A 17368-nucleotide genomic window follows, 5' to 3' on the forward strand; every position below is an offset into this window, starting at 1 on the left:
AAGGCCCTAACACAAACCTTTGAGAGTTACCACTGGTTACATATCTGCCAATTTGAGGACCCTACTTTCTGTTCCCTGATACTCAACATGTTTCCCAGCCATATCAGTAATTTACCCTCAATTCCATTGGCTTCTTTTACCCCACATAACAGTCTGTTATGTGGGACTTCATCAAATGCCTTTTGGAATGCCATATAAACAATATCCAGAGGCATTTCCCTGGCACTACCTTAGTCACCTCTTCAAAAAATTCAGTGAAGTTTGTCAGGCATGGCCTACCAGTCATGAATCCATGCTGGCTTGCCCTGATTTAACCAAAAATTTTCATAGCGCTCAGCTACCTTCTCCTTAACTATAGACTCCAACAATTTCCCCATCACAGATGTCAGACTAGCTAGTCTGTAAGTCCTTGGTTTTCCTCATTCGACCTTCTTAAAAAAATAGTTACGTGTACAATTTTCCAATCCAGAGGGACAACTTTTGAATCTAAGGATCTCTGAAAAATTATAGTTTGGGCATTTACAATGTGCTCCCCGACATCCTTCAACATTCTCGGATGGAAACCAACAGGTCTGAGGATTTGTCAAGGTTTAATTGCCGCGGGGATGGCACAGTAGCTCAGTGGTTAGCACTGCTGCCTCACAGCACCAGGGTCCCAGGCTCGATTCCAGCCTTGGGCGACTGACTGTGTGGAGTTTGCACATTCTCCCTGTGTCTGTGTGGGTTTCCTCCGGGTGATCCGGTTTCCTCCCACAGTGCAAAGATGTACAGGTCAGGTGAATTGGCCGTGCTAAATTGCCCGTAGTGTTAAGTGCATTAGTCAGAGGGAAATAGGTCTGGGTGGGTTACTCTTCGGAGGGTCGGTGTGGACTTGTTGGGCTGAAGGGGCTGTTTCCATACTGTAGGGAATCTAATCTAATCTTAATTCCATTAATTTCCTCATTACTGATGGTTTACTTCGGTTAATTTTATTCAGTCCCTGTTCCTGATCCACTACTAATTTCCTCGGGACTTCCAGTAAGCTCTCCCCTTTTCTACTGTAAATGCTAAGTCAAAGTAATTATACAATATGTCTGCCACTTCATCATAGTCAGTGATAGTATCTCCACTTTAAGTCTTTAGTGGGCTAACATTGCTCCTGATCACCCATTTTCCCTTTATGTAACTGTAGCATTTCTTCGTATTGATTTTGATGTACCTGTCAAGTTTCATTTCATAATCACTTTTAGTCACTCTTATAAGCTGCTTTGTGGTCCTTTGCTGGTCTTTGTACCTTTCCCATTAAACATGATCTGTGCTTTTTTTTGCATTTTTCTAAGTCTTTCCTGTTAGTTTTATACTGTCCCTTATCTCATTAATTGTCCATGCCTGATTATTTCTGTGAAGTGGAGCTTTTCCCTCTGAGGGGTATAAACTGGTTTTGTATTGCGTTTAATATTATTCTAAACAACCTCCACTGTTCTTCAGTTGTTTTACCCATTAGCAGACTGTGGAAAGTCTTTGTCTGACCTTATTCAAATCGTCCCTACTGCAATCTAAACTCTAAATCTAACCTGATTCCTGCTCTTCACTTTCAAACATGACAAATGAACTCAAATATGTTATGATCACTATTTGATAAATGAGGAAAGTACGTGTCCCATTGATGAAGCACTGACTACAATTTTCCAAACCTTCCTGCTACCTGAACTTGAATGCTTGCTTTTTGTGATTTATGTATAAGAACTCTCAATCCCCTTATGTTCTGTAGCATTCTGAAATCTTCCTCTATTTAAATAATTATTCAGCTCCTCTAATTTTCCTGCCAAAGTGCATAACCTCTCGTTTCCCCATGTAATTTCCATATGCCAGTTTTTGTTCACTCAATTATCGTGTCTATATCCTTCTGCAGACTATGTGTTATCCTCACCATCTGCCTTCCCACCTATTTTTGTGTCATCCACAAACTTGGCTATCGTACATTCACTTACTTCATCCACTCACATGGTTCCATTCCTACCTAATTATATCTAGAGTATCATTTACAATAGCTGCTCTTCCCACTTGTGTAACTTTACCTCTTGTGTCACCCAATAACCAAGCTTTGGCTCCCTCCTCCTTTTGATTTCAATGCTGGCATTTGGTAACATCACAGTTCCCTCACACATACTGACGACACCCAGGTCTATGTGATTACCACCACCCTCAATTCCTCTAATGTTGCTGCTTCTCTGAGCAGATATTTCCTCCAATTGCGCACTGGGAAGACTGAAGCTACATTTTTCAATCTGTGCAATAAAGCCTGGACCTCTGACTGCATCCTTCTTCCCAAGAAACAATGGGATATTAAATCAGTCTGCTCACAAATCTGTTGCCAAATTTGACCCTGGAGTGAACTTTCAACTACATATTCGTGCCAGCACTAATTCCACTATAACATCACCCAACTATGCTACATTACAGCTTATCTAATACTGAAACTCTTGTTCATACCTTAGTTATTTTGGGTTTGATTATTCCAATGCACTCCTGGCTGGTCTTCTGCATTTTATCAAAATGTATTCACCTGTGACTCCTGTACTTGGTAACCTACACTAGCTCCCATTCAAACAATGTCATCATTTAAAACGTCTTGTCCGTGTTTTCAAAACCCTCTATGACCCACTGCTTCCCAGTCTTCTTCTCCAGTCTTACAATCTGCTGAGATATCTGCATATCTCTGACACTTTGACACCCTCAGTGGCTGCTCCATTTAAGCCCTCTGTCAGGGAATCCAAACATTTTCTGACCAGCATCGCTGAATAGAGGATCATGGTTTTTCAAAAAACTGTACAAAAAATTCTCATTACTTTTACTGGTGCAAACCTGGAGTTTGAGGAATTTATGTCACACTCATATGTGAAACAAAAATGCAGGGATCTAAAGCTGCCTCACAGCTGTTCAAATGATATCCTGAGCCCATGGCAAAATCTTCACTTTATCCATTCTTTTCTCCTGAACTCCTCCAATCCTCACTTGGAGTCATTATTGCCACTTTGGGAGGTTCTGTGTTATGATCTGGAAATTCCTCCCTGAGGCCTTCTGCCTCTCTTTTTTCCTTTAAGACATTTCTTAAAATCGAGCTTTTCATTTGATCTAACATCTCATATGTCTCCATGTTATATTCTGTCTGATGGTGCTCCTGTGAAGTGAATTTTAATTTTTTAATATATTAACGGTGCCTCTCGTTGAGTAGCAGAAGAACCAAAGGCAACATGAAAAAACTTTATTTTAGCGAAGGTTAGCTCGGATTACAATGGGCTCTTGATCAGATGGGCCAGTGGGCTGAGAAGTGGCAGATGGAGTTTAATTTAAATAAATGTGAGGTGCTGCATTTTGGGAAAGCAAATCTTAGCAGGACTTATACACTTAATGGTAAGGTCCTAAGAAGTGTTGCTGAACGAAGAGACCTTGGAGTGCAGGTTCATAGCTCCTTGAAAGTAGAGTCGCAGATAGATAGGATAGTGAAGGTGGCATTTGGTATACTTTCCTTTATTGGTCAGATCATTGAGTACAGGAGATGGGAGGTCATGTTGCGGCTGTACAGGATATTGGTTAGGCCACTTTTGGAATATTGCTTGAAATCGTGGTATCCTTCCTATCAGAAGGATGTTATGAAACTTGAAAGGGTTCAGAAAAGATTCACAAACGGTTGGAGGATTTGAACTATAGGGAAAGGCTGAATAGGCTGAGGCTGTTTTCCCACAGTCGAAGGCTGAGGGGTGTCCTCATAGAGATTTATAAAATCATGAGGGGCATCGATACAATAAATAAACAAGGTCTTTTCCCTTGGGTGGGGGTGTCCAGAACTAGAGGGCATAGGTTTAGGGTGAGAAGGAGAAGATATAAAAAGGACCTAAGGGGCAACTTATTCACGCAGAGGGAGGTGGAATGAGCTGCCAGAGGAAATGGTGGAGACTGGTACAATTGCAAAATTTAAAAGGTATCTGGATGGGTATATGAATAGGAAGGGTTTAGAGGTATATGGACCAAGTGCTAACAAAAGTTGAAATTAGGTTGGAATATCTGGTCGGCATGGACGCATTGGACCGAAGGGTCTGTTTCCATGCTGTACATCTCTATTACTCTATGACTCTAAGACATATTCAATTATAACTTTTAAATGAAACTCAATTTACATTTGAAGACAAAGGAAAATTATTGGTTTATGGGAAAAGGGCAGCTAGGTGGGACTAGCTGAATTGAACTTTCAAAGATCTAGGACAGAGTTAGTAGGCCACATAGTCTCCGTCTGTGCTAGTCAATGATTCTAAAGCATGTGTTGAAGGATATCATTACATTGAGAAAGCCCTAAATTTACTTCTTGAACTGCTGCAGTTCATTTAGTGTAGTTACATTTACAATACTGTTGGAGAGAGTTCCAGGACACAGGAGGACTGGTGATGTATTTCCAAGTCAGGATGGTGTGTGGTTTGGGGAGGAGCACCACCCATTTGCAAGTTCCTCAGTAACTATTGTCCCTGTCTGTCAAGAGACAGTGATCATGGGTTTGGAAGTTGCTATCTAAGGAGCCTTAATGAATTTCTGTGATGCATTTTGTATACAGTGCAGTTATGGTGGTGCAGGAACTCACCATTTCGCGATGTGGTGCCAACCAAGTGGCTGCTTGACTTGGGTGATGTCAAATTTCTTGATTTTTCTTGGAATTGCACTCATCCAGTCAAATATCACAGTAGATGCTGAAAGTGCAGCTGAAAGTAAGGAGCTTGCAAATTCATACAGCACAGCAAAACAAAATCACTGCACTTACCAGTTAGTAGTATATGTGAACCCTATGAACGGAAGGTGGTGCCCAGAGAAAGCGGTATGTGTAAGTGGAGGCATCGTCTCCTGAAAGAGAATAAAAGGCATGCTTTATTGACTTTTTTCTTTTCTCATTTTTATGTAGGTTTTAAAAGCAATCTAAACTGATAATGTCCTTTCCTCACTGATAACATGTACCATTCAGTCTCTCCTCATTTAATAATTACCTCCTGATGATGTTATCCTGTGTCAACAAGGAAGGATCATGACATAACCCTTAACACCCTGAGGCACCAGTTTCCCTTCCTTTCCACCTGTTTTATTTTATTATTAACTTTCTCTACGGAAAGCACTTCACAGAAAATGTTAAATCATATCACAAATTTCTTATTCTTAGGGTTTTGCAATGGCGTAACATTTGTTATGTTGACCATAACAACTGCGGTTTTTCCAATGATTCTTGTTTCCAGTAAACATTGTTTTGTAAAATTCCTACTTACCTACATCTACCTTGACCTCATTCAAAATAGTAAAGCTTGATTTACAAAAAGACACAATTTGAAAGGTGATATGTGTACAAGCAATGTGAAGAATGTAATTAAGAAAACTGAGGGGATATATTTCAAAACAAAATATCAAAAAGAATCTGCTTTCACACTAGGATCATAACTCATTTTTTAACTTCAACTCAATTATCATGCTGATGCAAATCCTACCTGTCAGTACTGTCTCCAGAAAACTTAAACCAGAGATAGATTGAACAATATCATAGATTTCATGCTGGAACCTATACTGTGCAAACATGTCTTCTCCTCATAAATTTGATGAATAAACTCTTTAGCACTTAGACATGATTCTATACACACAGTTAAGCACTTCCAACGCAAAATACACTGTACATAAAGTTAGTCAACCTTCCATTTTATTTTTTTAATCCTGCTTTCATGAATACCTATATCATTCTCAAACACACAAGAATTTGCCAGTTAACATGGACATACAAGATTCTTATCGGACTTGACAGCACAGATGTGGTCAAGCTGATTCCCCCTGATGAACAGTTCAGGATCAGACATCATAATCTCAGAACATCAGGTTGAACATTTAAAACAGAAATGAGGAGGAATTCCCCCTCTCAGATGGTAATGAATCTATAAAATTCTTTACTGCAGAGGATTGTCGAGGCTGGGTCATTATGTATATTCAAGATTGAGACAGACAGATTTTTAATCAATAAGGTAATTAAGTGTTATGGGAAAAGGTAGGAAAGTGGAGCTGAGGATTATCAGATCAGCCACGATCTCATTGGAACATGGTAGATTGAATGGCTTATTTCTGCTCCTACGTCTCACAGTCACGTATGCACTGTGGTTAACTTGAATAGTATTGAGAGGGTGAATCATCCAAAATATATAGAACTCGCACTTAGGAAGCTGACAAGACAGATATAAAAAAGGATATTTCAAATAATACAAAGATGAAGAATTAAAGATGAAGTCAGATGAAAGTTCTTGAATAGCTGAAAAGAGAATAATATGTCCTTTTCTGTTCTGATACTGATTGACCTGCTGCATCTTGCTAATGTTCTATTTTTACTTCAGAATTGGAGTATTTTCTTTTCCTCTCTATAAAATGACTAATAAATGCTTTTTTGTTGAATCCTGCTGGTTTATTGAAAAATCAACTGTCTAAGATACGGCTTCACCTGAGAGGTACCTAGAATTTTATCCTCTTCTAAACTAAATTCATACATATGAAGTAACTTACAGAATTTTTCAAACAGTCATCATCCACATCAAAATTTGACGTGTCTGTGGGACTGCTAACTTCGGGGATATAAGGTGCTTCACAATTTCTGATGTTGTCCCAATCAATGCCGCTGAAGAATGGATGTTTCTTAAAGTCTTCAATTCCATTTTGACCCAGCCGGTGCTCCCTGCTACAGATCAGCCTCCGGATAAGGTCTTTAGCATTTTCAGAAACATCAGTGATTTGCACTGGGAACTGAAATCGCTCCTGGTTGTGGGAGAGTTAAATACAGAAATTAATCACATGCTTAGAAATAAGAGGCTTCCAGGTATTATTCGCTAAAGCATCAGAAATTACCAGAGTTAAATCACCACTGACATTGCCCTTGATACAAATATAACATTTTTTTGAACTGGTTCTTAAGTTTTAGGGAAATCCTGGGGAAGTGATAACAATCCAGTTGTGAGGCACAGGTCTACTAGCTTGAAGATGTTGTCCTTGCTCATGAAGCTGCTGCTGTCTGGTGTTTGTGTCCTTGGTTCATCTAGTAGGGCGGTCAGTATTGCTTTGTGGTTAAATCTGCAACTTTCTAATCTGCAGACACAGTTGCAGAATTACTAGAAATTTGAAAGATGATCACCAATATATCCACTGTCCAAATTGGCATCTCTTTTAACACGCTAAGTGAAGATCATCAGATCTTGGGAATCTGTTGACTTCCAGTCCCACTAATTTCTCCAATATGACTTTTTTTCTATTAATAGCAATTTATTTCAGCCCCAAACTCTCACTAAACCTTTGGAACTTAACTGTTTGAGGGAGTATCGTGTGCCTTCCTCTGTGGAGACATAGACAAAGTACATTTTTTTCTATTTCCAATTATAAGTTCTTTAATGGACCCGCATTTGTCTTTGTTAATCTTTCCTTTTTTATGCACCTACAGAAGCTTTTACAATCTATTTTAATTTTTTTTTGGTATTTTCCATTCACATTTAATTCTTCCTTTCTTTACAAATATTTTGAACCTCCTTTACTGATTTCTAAAATTGGCTAAATTGTCAGGCTTACAATTTTTTTTGGCAACTGTATAAGTCTCCTCCTGCGATCTAATGATACCATTAACTTTCCCTTTAGCCATGGCTTTTTTACTGTTCCCTTTCAGTACTTGAGCCTTAATGCAAGTCATGTTTTTTTGAGAATTAACTGTAATGCTTAGATTTAAGACATTACAGTTGCACAGTGGTTCAGTGGTTAGCACTGCTGCCTCACAGAATCAGAGACTCAGATTTGATTCCAGTGTTGGGTGACTATCTGTGTGGAGTTTGCACAGTGTTCCCTGGGCGGGTTTCTGCTGTGTTTCCTCCAGTTGCCTCCCACTGTCCAATGATGTGCAGGTTAGCTGGAAAGGTCATGCTAAATTGCCCCATAGCATTCTAGGATGTGCAGGCTAGGTGGATTAGCCATGGTACGTGTGTGTGTGTGTGTGCGCGTGTGTGCGTGCGTGCGTGCGTGTGTGTGGGGGGGCAGAAATGGATCTGGGTGGGACGCTCTTCAGATGGTTGGTGCAGCCTCAATGAGCTGAATGCCCACTTTCTGCTTCATGAGCTTCATATTTTACCAACTTAATAGACAATTCTATTAAACTACGTTCACTATTTCATAAAGGTTATTTTACAACTACATTATTGATTGGTGTTCCTTCATTGTCGTTGTCCAGGTCTGGCAGAGTGAAGAGAAAGCAGAATTAATACTTAGAGTTAACACTTCTTCAGAACTGTCCCAGTTGGTTCCTCAACATTCAAAACTATCTCAAATGTGTTCCAGGAAATCTTCCTCTACAGCATTGGTGCTCATTAGATTTACCAAGTTTATATGCAGACTGAAGTTATCCACGATTACTACTTACGGAACTCTAATTTCATGATTTATGTTAGGTATTAAATTATCACTACTGTTTGGTGGTTATAAACCACTCCTATTCCTGTTGCCTTTTACCATTTTCTTCATTAAATTTCTAATCAAAACAATTTTAAAAAAAAAGTCTCATTAGATGATCCGTCCATAATATCGATGGCTTCACTGCTACTTTTATTGCAGATTTTACTTTTTCTTTTATGGGATGTAGGGTTCACTGGCTGGGCCAGCATCTACTTCATATCCTGAATCACTTTACGGAAGGTGATGGTGACTGCCCTCTTGAACAGGCACAGTTCATTGAGTAGGTATGTCCACTATACTATTAGGAAGGGTAAAAGGAGGTTGCAACAAACCACTGGGTGACCACAACATTTCAACAGTGCCATGCTAGGTGTAATGGTATGAAATGCTAAAGTTTTTATCTGATGCATTTCACAATCAGAATTTCTACCTTATGCTACAAAAGAAGATTGGTGTTAATTCCCTCTCCACCAAAACATATAAATTTCCATTGTGTCTCCAACTTCAGAACTGAAATGCCAGTCAAGTAAGCCTGTTTGATAAGCCTGTTCCTTCACTGAATTTATGAAGTGTTTTGAGAAGGAAGAAACTTAAAACAGCAGACAATATTTTACACATAATTTCCCATCCTTGGCAAGTAACAGTTTTTAAAGAGATAGGTGCATTTAGCAGAACACTTCTTTCCTAATAAAACAACACATTTTAGGTTACTAAGGAACCTGAGTGGACCCAATCATGTCTAGAGTTATCTGACAAGGGAAAGCATATAAAAAAACAGGTTAGGGAGGGGGTTAGATAAAAGACACTCACTTTGTGGTTCATAATTTTTCCATAGGTTTCTACTAAAGATTCTGCATAAAAAGGCGTTTCTCCAAAAAGCATTTCATACATGCAGACACCAAGTGACCACCAGTCACATTCTGGCCCATATTTCCCTTTGCCATCTTCCATGGCTTGCAGGATTTCAGGAGAAATGTAGTCGGGTGTTCCAACTGCAACAGAAGACTGGACCTGCATCATAGAAATAAATGTTAAATTTCTTGTAATCACACTAAAGCTAAGCCTAAAGCCCAAACAACAACCAAGTCTCAATTCAGACTTCCGTTTAAAAAGTGCTTTTTAAGACATTTTCCCAATGTTTCTGGAGAGGATATTGAATATAAATACATGAGCAACTTCTGATGAGCCAGTTGAGGAAAGTTCATTGACTTATCATGTTAAATCTACTTCTCTGCCACAAAAACGTACAAATTAGGAGCAGGGGTAAGCTGCTTGGTCCCTCAAGACAGTTGATAAGATCATAGCTGACCACTGTCTTAAATGGGCGACCCATTATTAAACACCAAGCCCAAGTTCCTGAATCTTCACAGGAATGAAGGTTCTTTCACTTCGGGATTACATCTGTTTGATGCAAGGCACCCATTACACTTCTGAAAATGTGTTGCTGGAAAAGCGCAGCAGGTCAGGCAGCATCCAAGGAGCAGGAGAATCGACGTTTCAGGCATGAGCCCTTCTTCAGGACTTCTTCATTACACTTCTACCATCCAGGAGATACAAGCCCATTAAGTCCAACCTTTCCTCACAAGACAGTCCAGGTATTAGTCTAGTAAGCCTCTGAACTGCTTTCAAAACAATTACATCTTCCTCAGATATGGAGACCAAGATTATACACAGTACTTCAGATACTGTCTTACCGATATCCTATAAAACTGAAAAAAGCCTGCATATCTTTGTATTCAACTCATTTACAACAAACCATAACATTCTATTAGCTTTTCTTATCATTTGTTGCACCTGCATACTAACCTTTTTGGTGATTCCTTTTGGACATGCAAATCCCTCCATTCAAATCTTTGCAATTTCTCAACATGTTTTTTTTTACTCTGAATGTTTTTTTTTACTCTGAAATGGACAATTTCACATTTTTTCCACACTATACTCCATTTTCCAGGTCTTTTCCCACCGCTTAACTTATTCCTTTGTAGCTTCCTCATTTGTACTCTCACATTCTGAACTATCTTGCGTCATCTGCAAATTTAGCATTTACACCTTTGGCCCTTTCACTGATTCAATCATATAAATTGTAAGAAGTTGAGGACTAAAACTGATCATTGTGGCACACCATCTTATGAAACAGAAAATGAAACATTTATGCCTACTTTCTGTTTCCTGTCTTTCTTCTGACCAATCTTCTATCCATGCTGATATATTAGCCCTGGCAGCATAAGTTTTTATTTTCCAAAATAACTTTTCATGTGGCATCTCATCAAATCATCTCACTGGTTAGCACTGCTGCCTCACAGACCTGGGTTTAATTCCAGCCTCGGGCGACTGTCTGTGTGAAATTTGTGCATTCCCTCCATGTTTGCGTGGGTTCCTCTAGGTGCTCCGGTTTCCTCCCACATGTGCAGGTTAGGTGGATTGACAATGCTAAATTGCCCAGAGTGTCCAGGGATGTGCAGGCTAGGTGGATTAGCCATGGGATATGCAGGATTACAGGAATAGGGTTGGGTGGGCGGCTGTCGGGTTGAGATGCTGGCTGGAGGGTCAGTGTGAACCCCACGGACCAAATGGTCTGCTTCCACACTGTTGGGATTCTATGATCCTATGAAATGCCTTCTGAAAATTTAAGAAGTGTATGCCCACCAGTTTCCCTTTATCCAGAACACATTATATCCTTAAAGAATTCAATCAAATTGGATCAACATGACTACCCTTTTTTCAAAATTTTGTTGACTCCGTTTGATTACATTAAGCTTTTCTTAGTGCTGTGTTATGACTCCATTAATACTAACTTCTAACATCTTTCCAATGACAGATGTTGATCTAACTAACCTATAGTGTCCTTTTTGCAAATAATGTTATCTATTGTTCAATATAATAGGTCTATTTACGCACAAAACTTAGGAAATTTTGCAGCATTAAAATCAATATCTTATAAGCCACTTTTTCTATTCCCCCCGATAAAGTTCATCATGACCTGGGAATTGTCAGCTTGCTGGTCTGAATATTTGCTCAGTACCATTTCCTTTGTGCTTGTCATTTTCTTGGGTTCATCCTTCCCTTCCACTTCCTGATTTACAGATATTTCTGAGATGTTACTTGTACCTTCTACAGTGGAAACCAATGCAAAACAGCTATTTAACTTATAACTTAGTTGTAATCTCCTTATTTTCCGCCACTCGCTAGACCCACTTTCTGTATGCTCCATGTTCACTTTAACTCAATTCTTTTCCTTTTCAAACATTTATAGAAGCTCTTGCTATCTATCTTTATATTTCTAATTAACTTTCTCTTATTAATCTTTTAGCCAATCTTCACTTATTTTTGATTTTCTGTCTAATGTTTTGATGTGCCACCCATCTTTGTACAATACATTTTCCTTTACGTTTGATGCTACCAAGGATTGCAGAATTTTCTAACTTGTTGGAATATGTCTATTTTCCCTTAAAATAAGTATCCCTTTATCCCTAATGACTACCGTCTAATCTAGTTTGCCCTTCACAGTTGTTGCAGAATCAGCTAAGTTTGCCAGTAGCGTTCCTTTTCATTGTGTTAATGACAGCCCAAATTCTAAACACTAACCGCAACAACCATCTTTCTAGATGGCATTCACTATTATTTAGAAACAACAACAAGATGCTTCATCACATAGTACCATCTAATGATTATATATAAGATTTATAATGTCAATAAGTTGCATATGTTACTCATACTCCAAGTAGACACACTGCCCAAAAGAGAAAAAATAGGGAAAGAGGAAAAACTAAAAAGGAAAGGCACAGGAGACCATCATAAGTAAAAGGCCGTTCCTTTTTATTCACTCATGGAATTTGGGTATCACTGGCTTGGCCAGTATTTATTGCCCACCCCTCATTGCCCTTAAGAAGGTAGGGGTGGTGAGTTGCCTTTTTGAACCGTTGCAGTCCATTTGCTCTAGCTGACCCACAATGCCATAATATTAGGGAAGGTGTTCTAGAATTGAGACCCAACAACAGTAAAGGAGTGCCACTTGGAGTGGAATTTGCAGGTGAGGGTATTCCCACACATCTGCCGCCCTTGTACTTCTAAATGGTAGTGGTCATAGTTTGGAAGGTGCTGTTGAAGGAGTCTTTCTGAATCTCTGCAATGCATCATAGTGGTGGCACAGTGGCTAAGTGGTTAGCACTGCTGCCTCACAGCACCAGGGTCCCAGGTTCAATTCCAGCTTCGGGTGACTGTCTGCATGGAGTTTGCACATTCTCCCTGTATCTGCGTGGGTTTCCTGCAGGTGCTCTGGTGTCCTCCCACAGTCCAAAGAGGTGCAGGTCCGGTGAATTGGCCATGCTAAACTGCTCATAGTATTAGGTGCATTAGTCAGAGGGAAATGGGTCTGGGTGAGTTACTCTTCGGAGGGTCGGTGTGGACTGGTTGGGCCGAAGAGCCTGTTTCCACACAGTAGGGAATTTAATCTAATCTAAATGGGACACACTGCTGCTACTGAGCATTAATGGTAGAGGGAGAGAATGATTGTGAATATGGTGTCAAGTCCTGGATGACATCAAGCTTCTTTGCTGTTGTTGATACTGCACTCATCCACGTATTCCATCACAGTCCTTACTTCTGCCTTGTAAATGGTGGATATGCTTTAGGGAGTCAGGAAGTGCCCTAGTTACTACAGAATGTCTACCCTCTGACTTGCTCTTGTTGTCATTGTGTTCATTAGGCTAAGCCAGCTCAATTTCCGGTCAATGGTAATCTCCAAGATATTGATAACAGAGGATTCAACAAGGGCAATGGTTAGATTCTCTCTTCTTAGAGATGTTCATTGCCTGGCATTTGTGTGGCATGGATGTTATTGCCATTTGTCAGGTCAAGCCTGGACATTGTCCAGAACATAGTTATGCTGGTGTCAATAGATTCAAAACATTAGCAATGACTGTGTTTTTAAAATTAATTCATGTGACGAGGGTGTCACTGGCTAGGCAGTATTTATTGCCAATCTTTAATTGCCCGGAGGGTATTTAAGAGTCAACCACATTGTCGTGGATCTGGAGTCACATGTAGGCCAGACCAGGTCAGGAAGGCAGTTTCTTTCCCTAAAGGACATTGATGAACGACAGAGACAGCCAGACCTGCTGAGTTTCACCAGCAATGTCTGTTTTTCTGTTGGCTTTTGTCCAGGTCTTGCTGCATTTGGGCATGGACTGCTTCAGTATGAGAAAAATAGCAAATATCCCGTCTTCTGACAATTAAGATGGAAAGAAGGCCATTGATGGTTGGGCCTAGTTCAATGGTCTGAGGAACTATCAGAGAAATCCTGTAGCTAAGATGACTGATCTCCAACATACACAAACATTTTCCTCTTTACCAGGTCAGACTTCAACCAGCAGAGTTTTCTCCCCGATTCCTAATGACTCAAGCTTTGCTAGTTAAGATATGAATCTGAGTATTTTCCACATTAACTGCAGGTAACAAGTAACTTGAGGTAATAAACACTAAAGAAACTCAGCAGGTCTGGCAGCATCTATGGAGAGAGAAACAAAGTTAACACTACAAGTCTTTTCTTCAGTAACAGGATGGCTTTGTCTTTGTAATAGTTGAAAATTTCACATGGTTGAAGGTTTCAATCTTTCAAGATAGAAAGGATCCTCTTGTGGCATAGTGGTAGTGGCCCTACCCCTGGACTGAGAGGACCAGGTTCAAGTCCCATCTGCTCCAGAGATGTGTAATAACATTTCTGAACTAGTTGATTAGAAAAGTAGATTAAATTAAAAAAAAACAATGTACAAATCTATGATAAGAAATCTATCTTTTGTAGCAGAGTAGCTCATACAGGGCTTGCAAAGATTATAAGGTCTTATAAATCAGACTCAAAACATTAACTCTATTTCTTTCTCCCTCTCTCCATAGATGCTGCCTGACCTGCTGAGGTTCTCCAGCATTTTCTGTTTTTACTGCAGATCTCCAGCATTTGTTAGTATTTTGCATTTACTGACTAAGCTTGTTGAGTCCTCCAGGAAATAGTTACTAGATCAGGTCTGAGGCATGCGTTGATGGATCCAATAAGATGGAAAAACATACTTAGAAACACAGGAAAAGACCAGGCCATTCAGCCCGTCAAGCCTGCCCTGCCATTCAATGTGATCATGGCTGTGGTAACATCGCAAAGGTCCATAACTCTTAAGTAAAAAGAATTCTCCTCATTTCTGACACAGTCCTGCGGATGCAGATTATCAGGTGCTGGGGAACTGTCAGTTTTTAACACGATTAATTTCTCTCGTACCTTTTTTTTAACCAATACTGATTTTATTTAATTTCTCCTTCTCACGAGATCCTTGGTTCTGTAACAATTCCAGGAAGGTAAACCAAATGTGTTTCAATACTGCAATTTCTTTGCTCCCAGTACAATGTCCCCCCATTTATAACTAAGACACCTACATTACTCTTCATTAATCTTTTCCTCTTCACATATTTTAGGAAGGTTTTACAGTCAATTTTGATGCTCCATGCAAGTATAATGGAGCCCCTTTTTCTTCCTCTTGATGAATCTTTTTATTGTCTTTTGCTGAATTCTTAAATGCTCCCAGTCCTCAGGCTTGTTGCTTTTTCTGGCAATTTTATGTCTCCTTATTGTATCTAATACTATCTCTAATTTATTTTGATCGCCATGGTTGAGCCACCTTTCCTATTTTATTTTTGCATCATATAGGAATAATTGCTTTAATTAATACATATGTTGCTTAAGTATTAGTCATTGCCTATCCACTATAAACCTAATCCACCATTGCAAACCAGTGCCCATACCCTCGTAGTTCCCTTAATTTAGATGCAGATTTAACTTTTTCACTCTCAATCTTTATGATCAATTCTGTAATTTTATGGTCTCTCTTCCTCAACAGACACCGCACAATCAGATTGTTAATTAAGTATTTCACACTGCGCAATATCCAGTCTAGGACAGCCTGCTCTCTAACTGCTTCCTCAACATGTTAGTCTGAAAAAAAACATCATGTATACACTCCAGGAATTCCTCTGCCACAGTATTATTGCTAATCTGGTTTATCCAATCAATTGAAATCACCCATTATGGCTACAACCTTATTACATGTGTCTCTAATCGGTTTCATGTGTTTCCTTACATCTTGCTGTTGTTTAGGGGTGTAAAGATAGCCTCTATGATTGTTTTCAGAGTCTTGGTCATTTTTATTTTGACTCACAGAGATTCCACATCATGATATTCTACACAAATATCCTTCCTCACTCTTGTGCTGAATTACTTGTACTAACAATGCTATCTGACCTCCTTTCCCTACTTGTCTGTCCTTTCTAAATTGAAAAGCCCTGGATGCTCAGTTCCCATTCTTGGTCACCCTGCAGCCATATCTCTGTCATTATAACTATATCATATCCATGTATATATATTTTGTGCTGTCAATTCATCTACCTAGGTTGTAAAGGTCTCAGTCTTGGGTATATTACTGAAGGAAGCTTGGTAACGTATAAGGCCAAATTCAAATTGTATCAAGATGTTCTGCTGAATCTCCTCCAATATCATTAGAAAATATCATGTGCTATACAAATCCATCAAAAGTGAGAGGCAAGTGCAATTCCTACAAAGATCAATACGTCGCTGTGAAATATGCCAACATACCATTTGCCACTCAACTTAGGCATTGGATTCACTGAGAGAAGAGGAAAATCCAGCAACAATAAGCACTCTGAGCAGAAATAACTCAGCAGACAATAAGCAAAATTGTCTCAAACCCAGCAGATACATGCAACTTTGTGCTCAGGAAATATCTCGTGGGAATTAAAGTGCATGCTTAATTTTAATATTTAAAAATAACATTTCTCTTTCACTGCTAAACTGCAGCAATTTAACTACCACACAGTAAATACTGGTGCTTGTCCTAAGAAAATTAATGTTTACATGTGCTACTGAAGCTTTGATAAGCTCTGCAATTTATGTCAATGGGATAAGCATGAAGTATCTCTAGCTGCATACAAACCACAATATACAGATGTGATGTTTACTCAAAAATATTAGAAATAAACATACCATGAAAGGTTCATGGAGAATTTAGTAAGGAATTAATTATATGAACAGTGTATGGCAGACATGTGTTTCAGGTACAATGCAGCTGGGTCAGTACAGCACTGCTGATAAGGAGGCATGTGCATGGGCAACAGTGAATGAACATCGGTGAAGGAGATGAGAATCGTAAGTTTGCATGCAATGGTACACCTTAGGCAAAGAACTGAAGTACCAGCAAAGTATAATGTATTTGTGTAAGGCCAATGTCTTTCAGTACTTCTGTCTGTCTGCACCAGTGGTATAATACTGGTTTTAACCTGAATGGCCATATTGTCATTCTGGTAAAATTATTGTGGTAAAGAATGGTGTGAGTGAGACATTTATCCTGGTAAACATGTGTAAGGCAAAGAGAATGAGGTGTTTATCCTGGTAATGGTTGTGTGCGAGTCAGGTGTTTCTCCTGGTAAATGGTTGTGTGCGAATCAAGTGTTTCTCCTGGTAAATGGTTGTGTGCGAGTCAGGTGTTTCTCCTGGTAAATGGTTGTGTGCGAGTCAAGTGTTTCTCCTGGTAAATGGTTATGTGCGAGTCAGGTGTTTCTCCTGGTAAATGGTTGTGTGCGAGTCAGGTGTTTCTCCTGGTAAATGGTTGTGTGCGAGTCAAGTGTTTCTCCTGGTAAATGGTTGTGTGCGAGTCAGGTGTTTCTCCTGGTAAATGGTTATGTGCGAGTCAGGTGTTTCTCCTGGTAAATGGTTGTGTGCGAGTCAGGTGTTTATCCTGGTAAATGGTTATGTGCGAGTCAGGTGTTTCTCCTGGTAAATGGTTGTGTGCGAGTCAGGTGTTTCTCCTGGTAAATGGTTGTGTGCGAGTCATGTGTTTCTCCT

The 17368-nt window shown here is 39.5% G+C and overlaps 1 protein-coding gene across 18 annotated transcripts in view; it reads right to left on the minus strand.

Moving 5' to 3' along the window:
* Window positions 1-17368, minus strand: part of LOC122548528 (serine/threonine-protein kinase MRCK alpha-like) — a 595544-nt gene that overhangs the window by 214143 nt on the left and 364033 nt on the right. For all 18 annotated transcript variants that reach the window (XM_087984221.1, XM_087984211.1, XM_087984208.1 and 15 more), the window contains 3 exons: window positions 9280-9480; window positions 6550-6798; window positions 4790-4869 (listed from right to left, as the gene is read on the minus strand). In XM_087984221.1, coding sequence (XP_087840347.1) covers window positions 4790-4869; window positions 6550-6798; window positions 9280-9480 — 530 coding nt within the window. The remainder of the gene's footprint in view (window positions 1-4789; window positions 4870-6549; window positions 6799-9279; window positions 9481-17368) is intronic.

This window comes from Chiloscyllium plagiosum, unplaced genomic scaffold, assembly GCF_037043375.1.
Source record: "Chiloscyllium plagiosum isolate Xiang-an unplaced genomic scaffold, Cpla_swu_hap1 HiC_scaffold_3, whole genome shotgun sequence".
NCBI lineage: Eukaryota > Metazoa > Chordata > Chondrichthyes > Orectolobiformes > Hemiscylliidae > Chiloscyllium > Chiloscyllium plagiosum.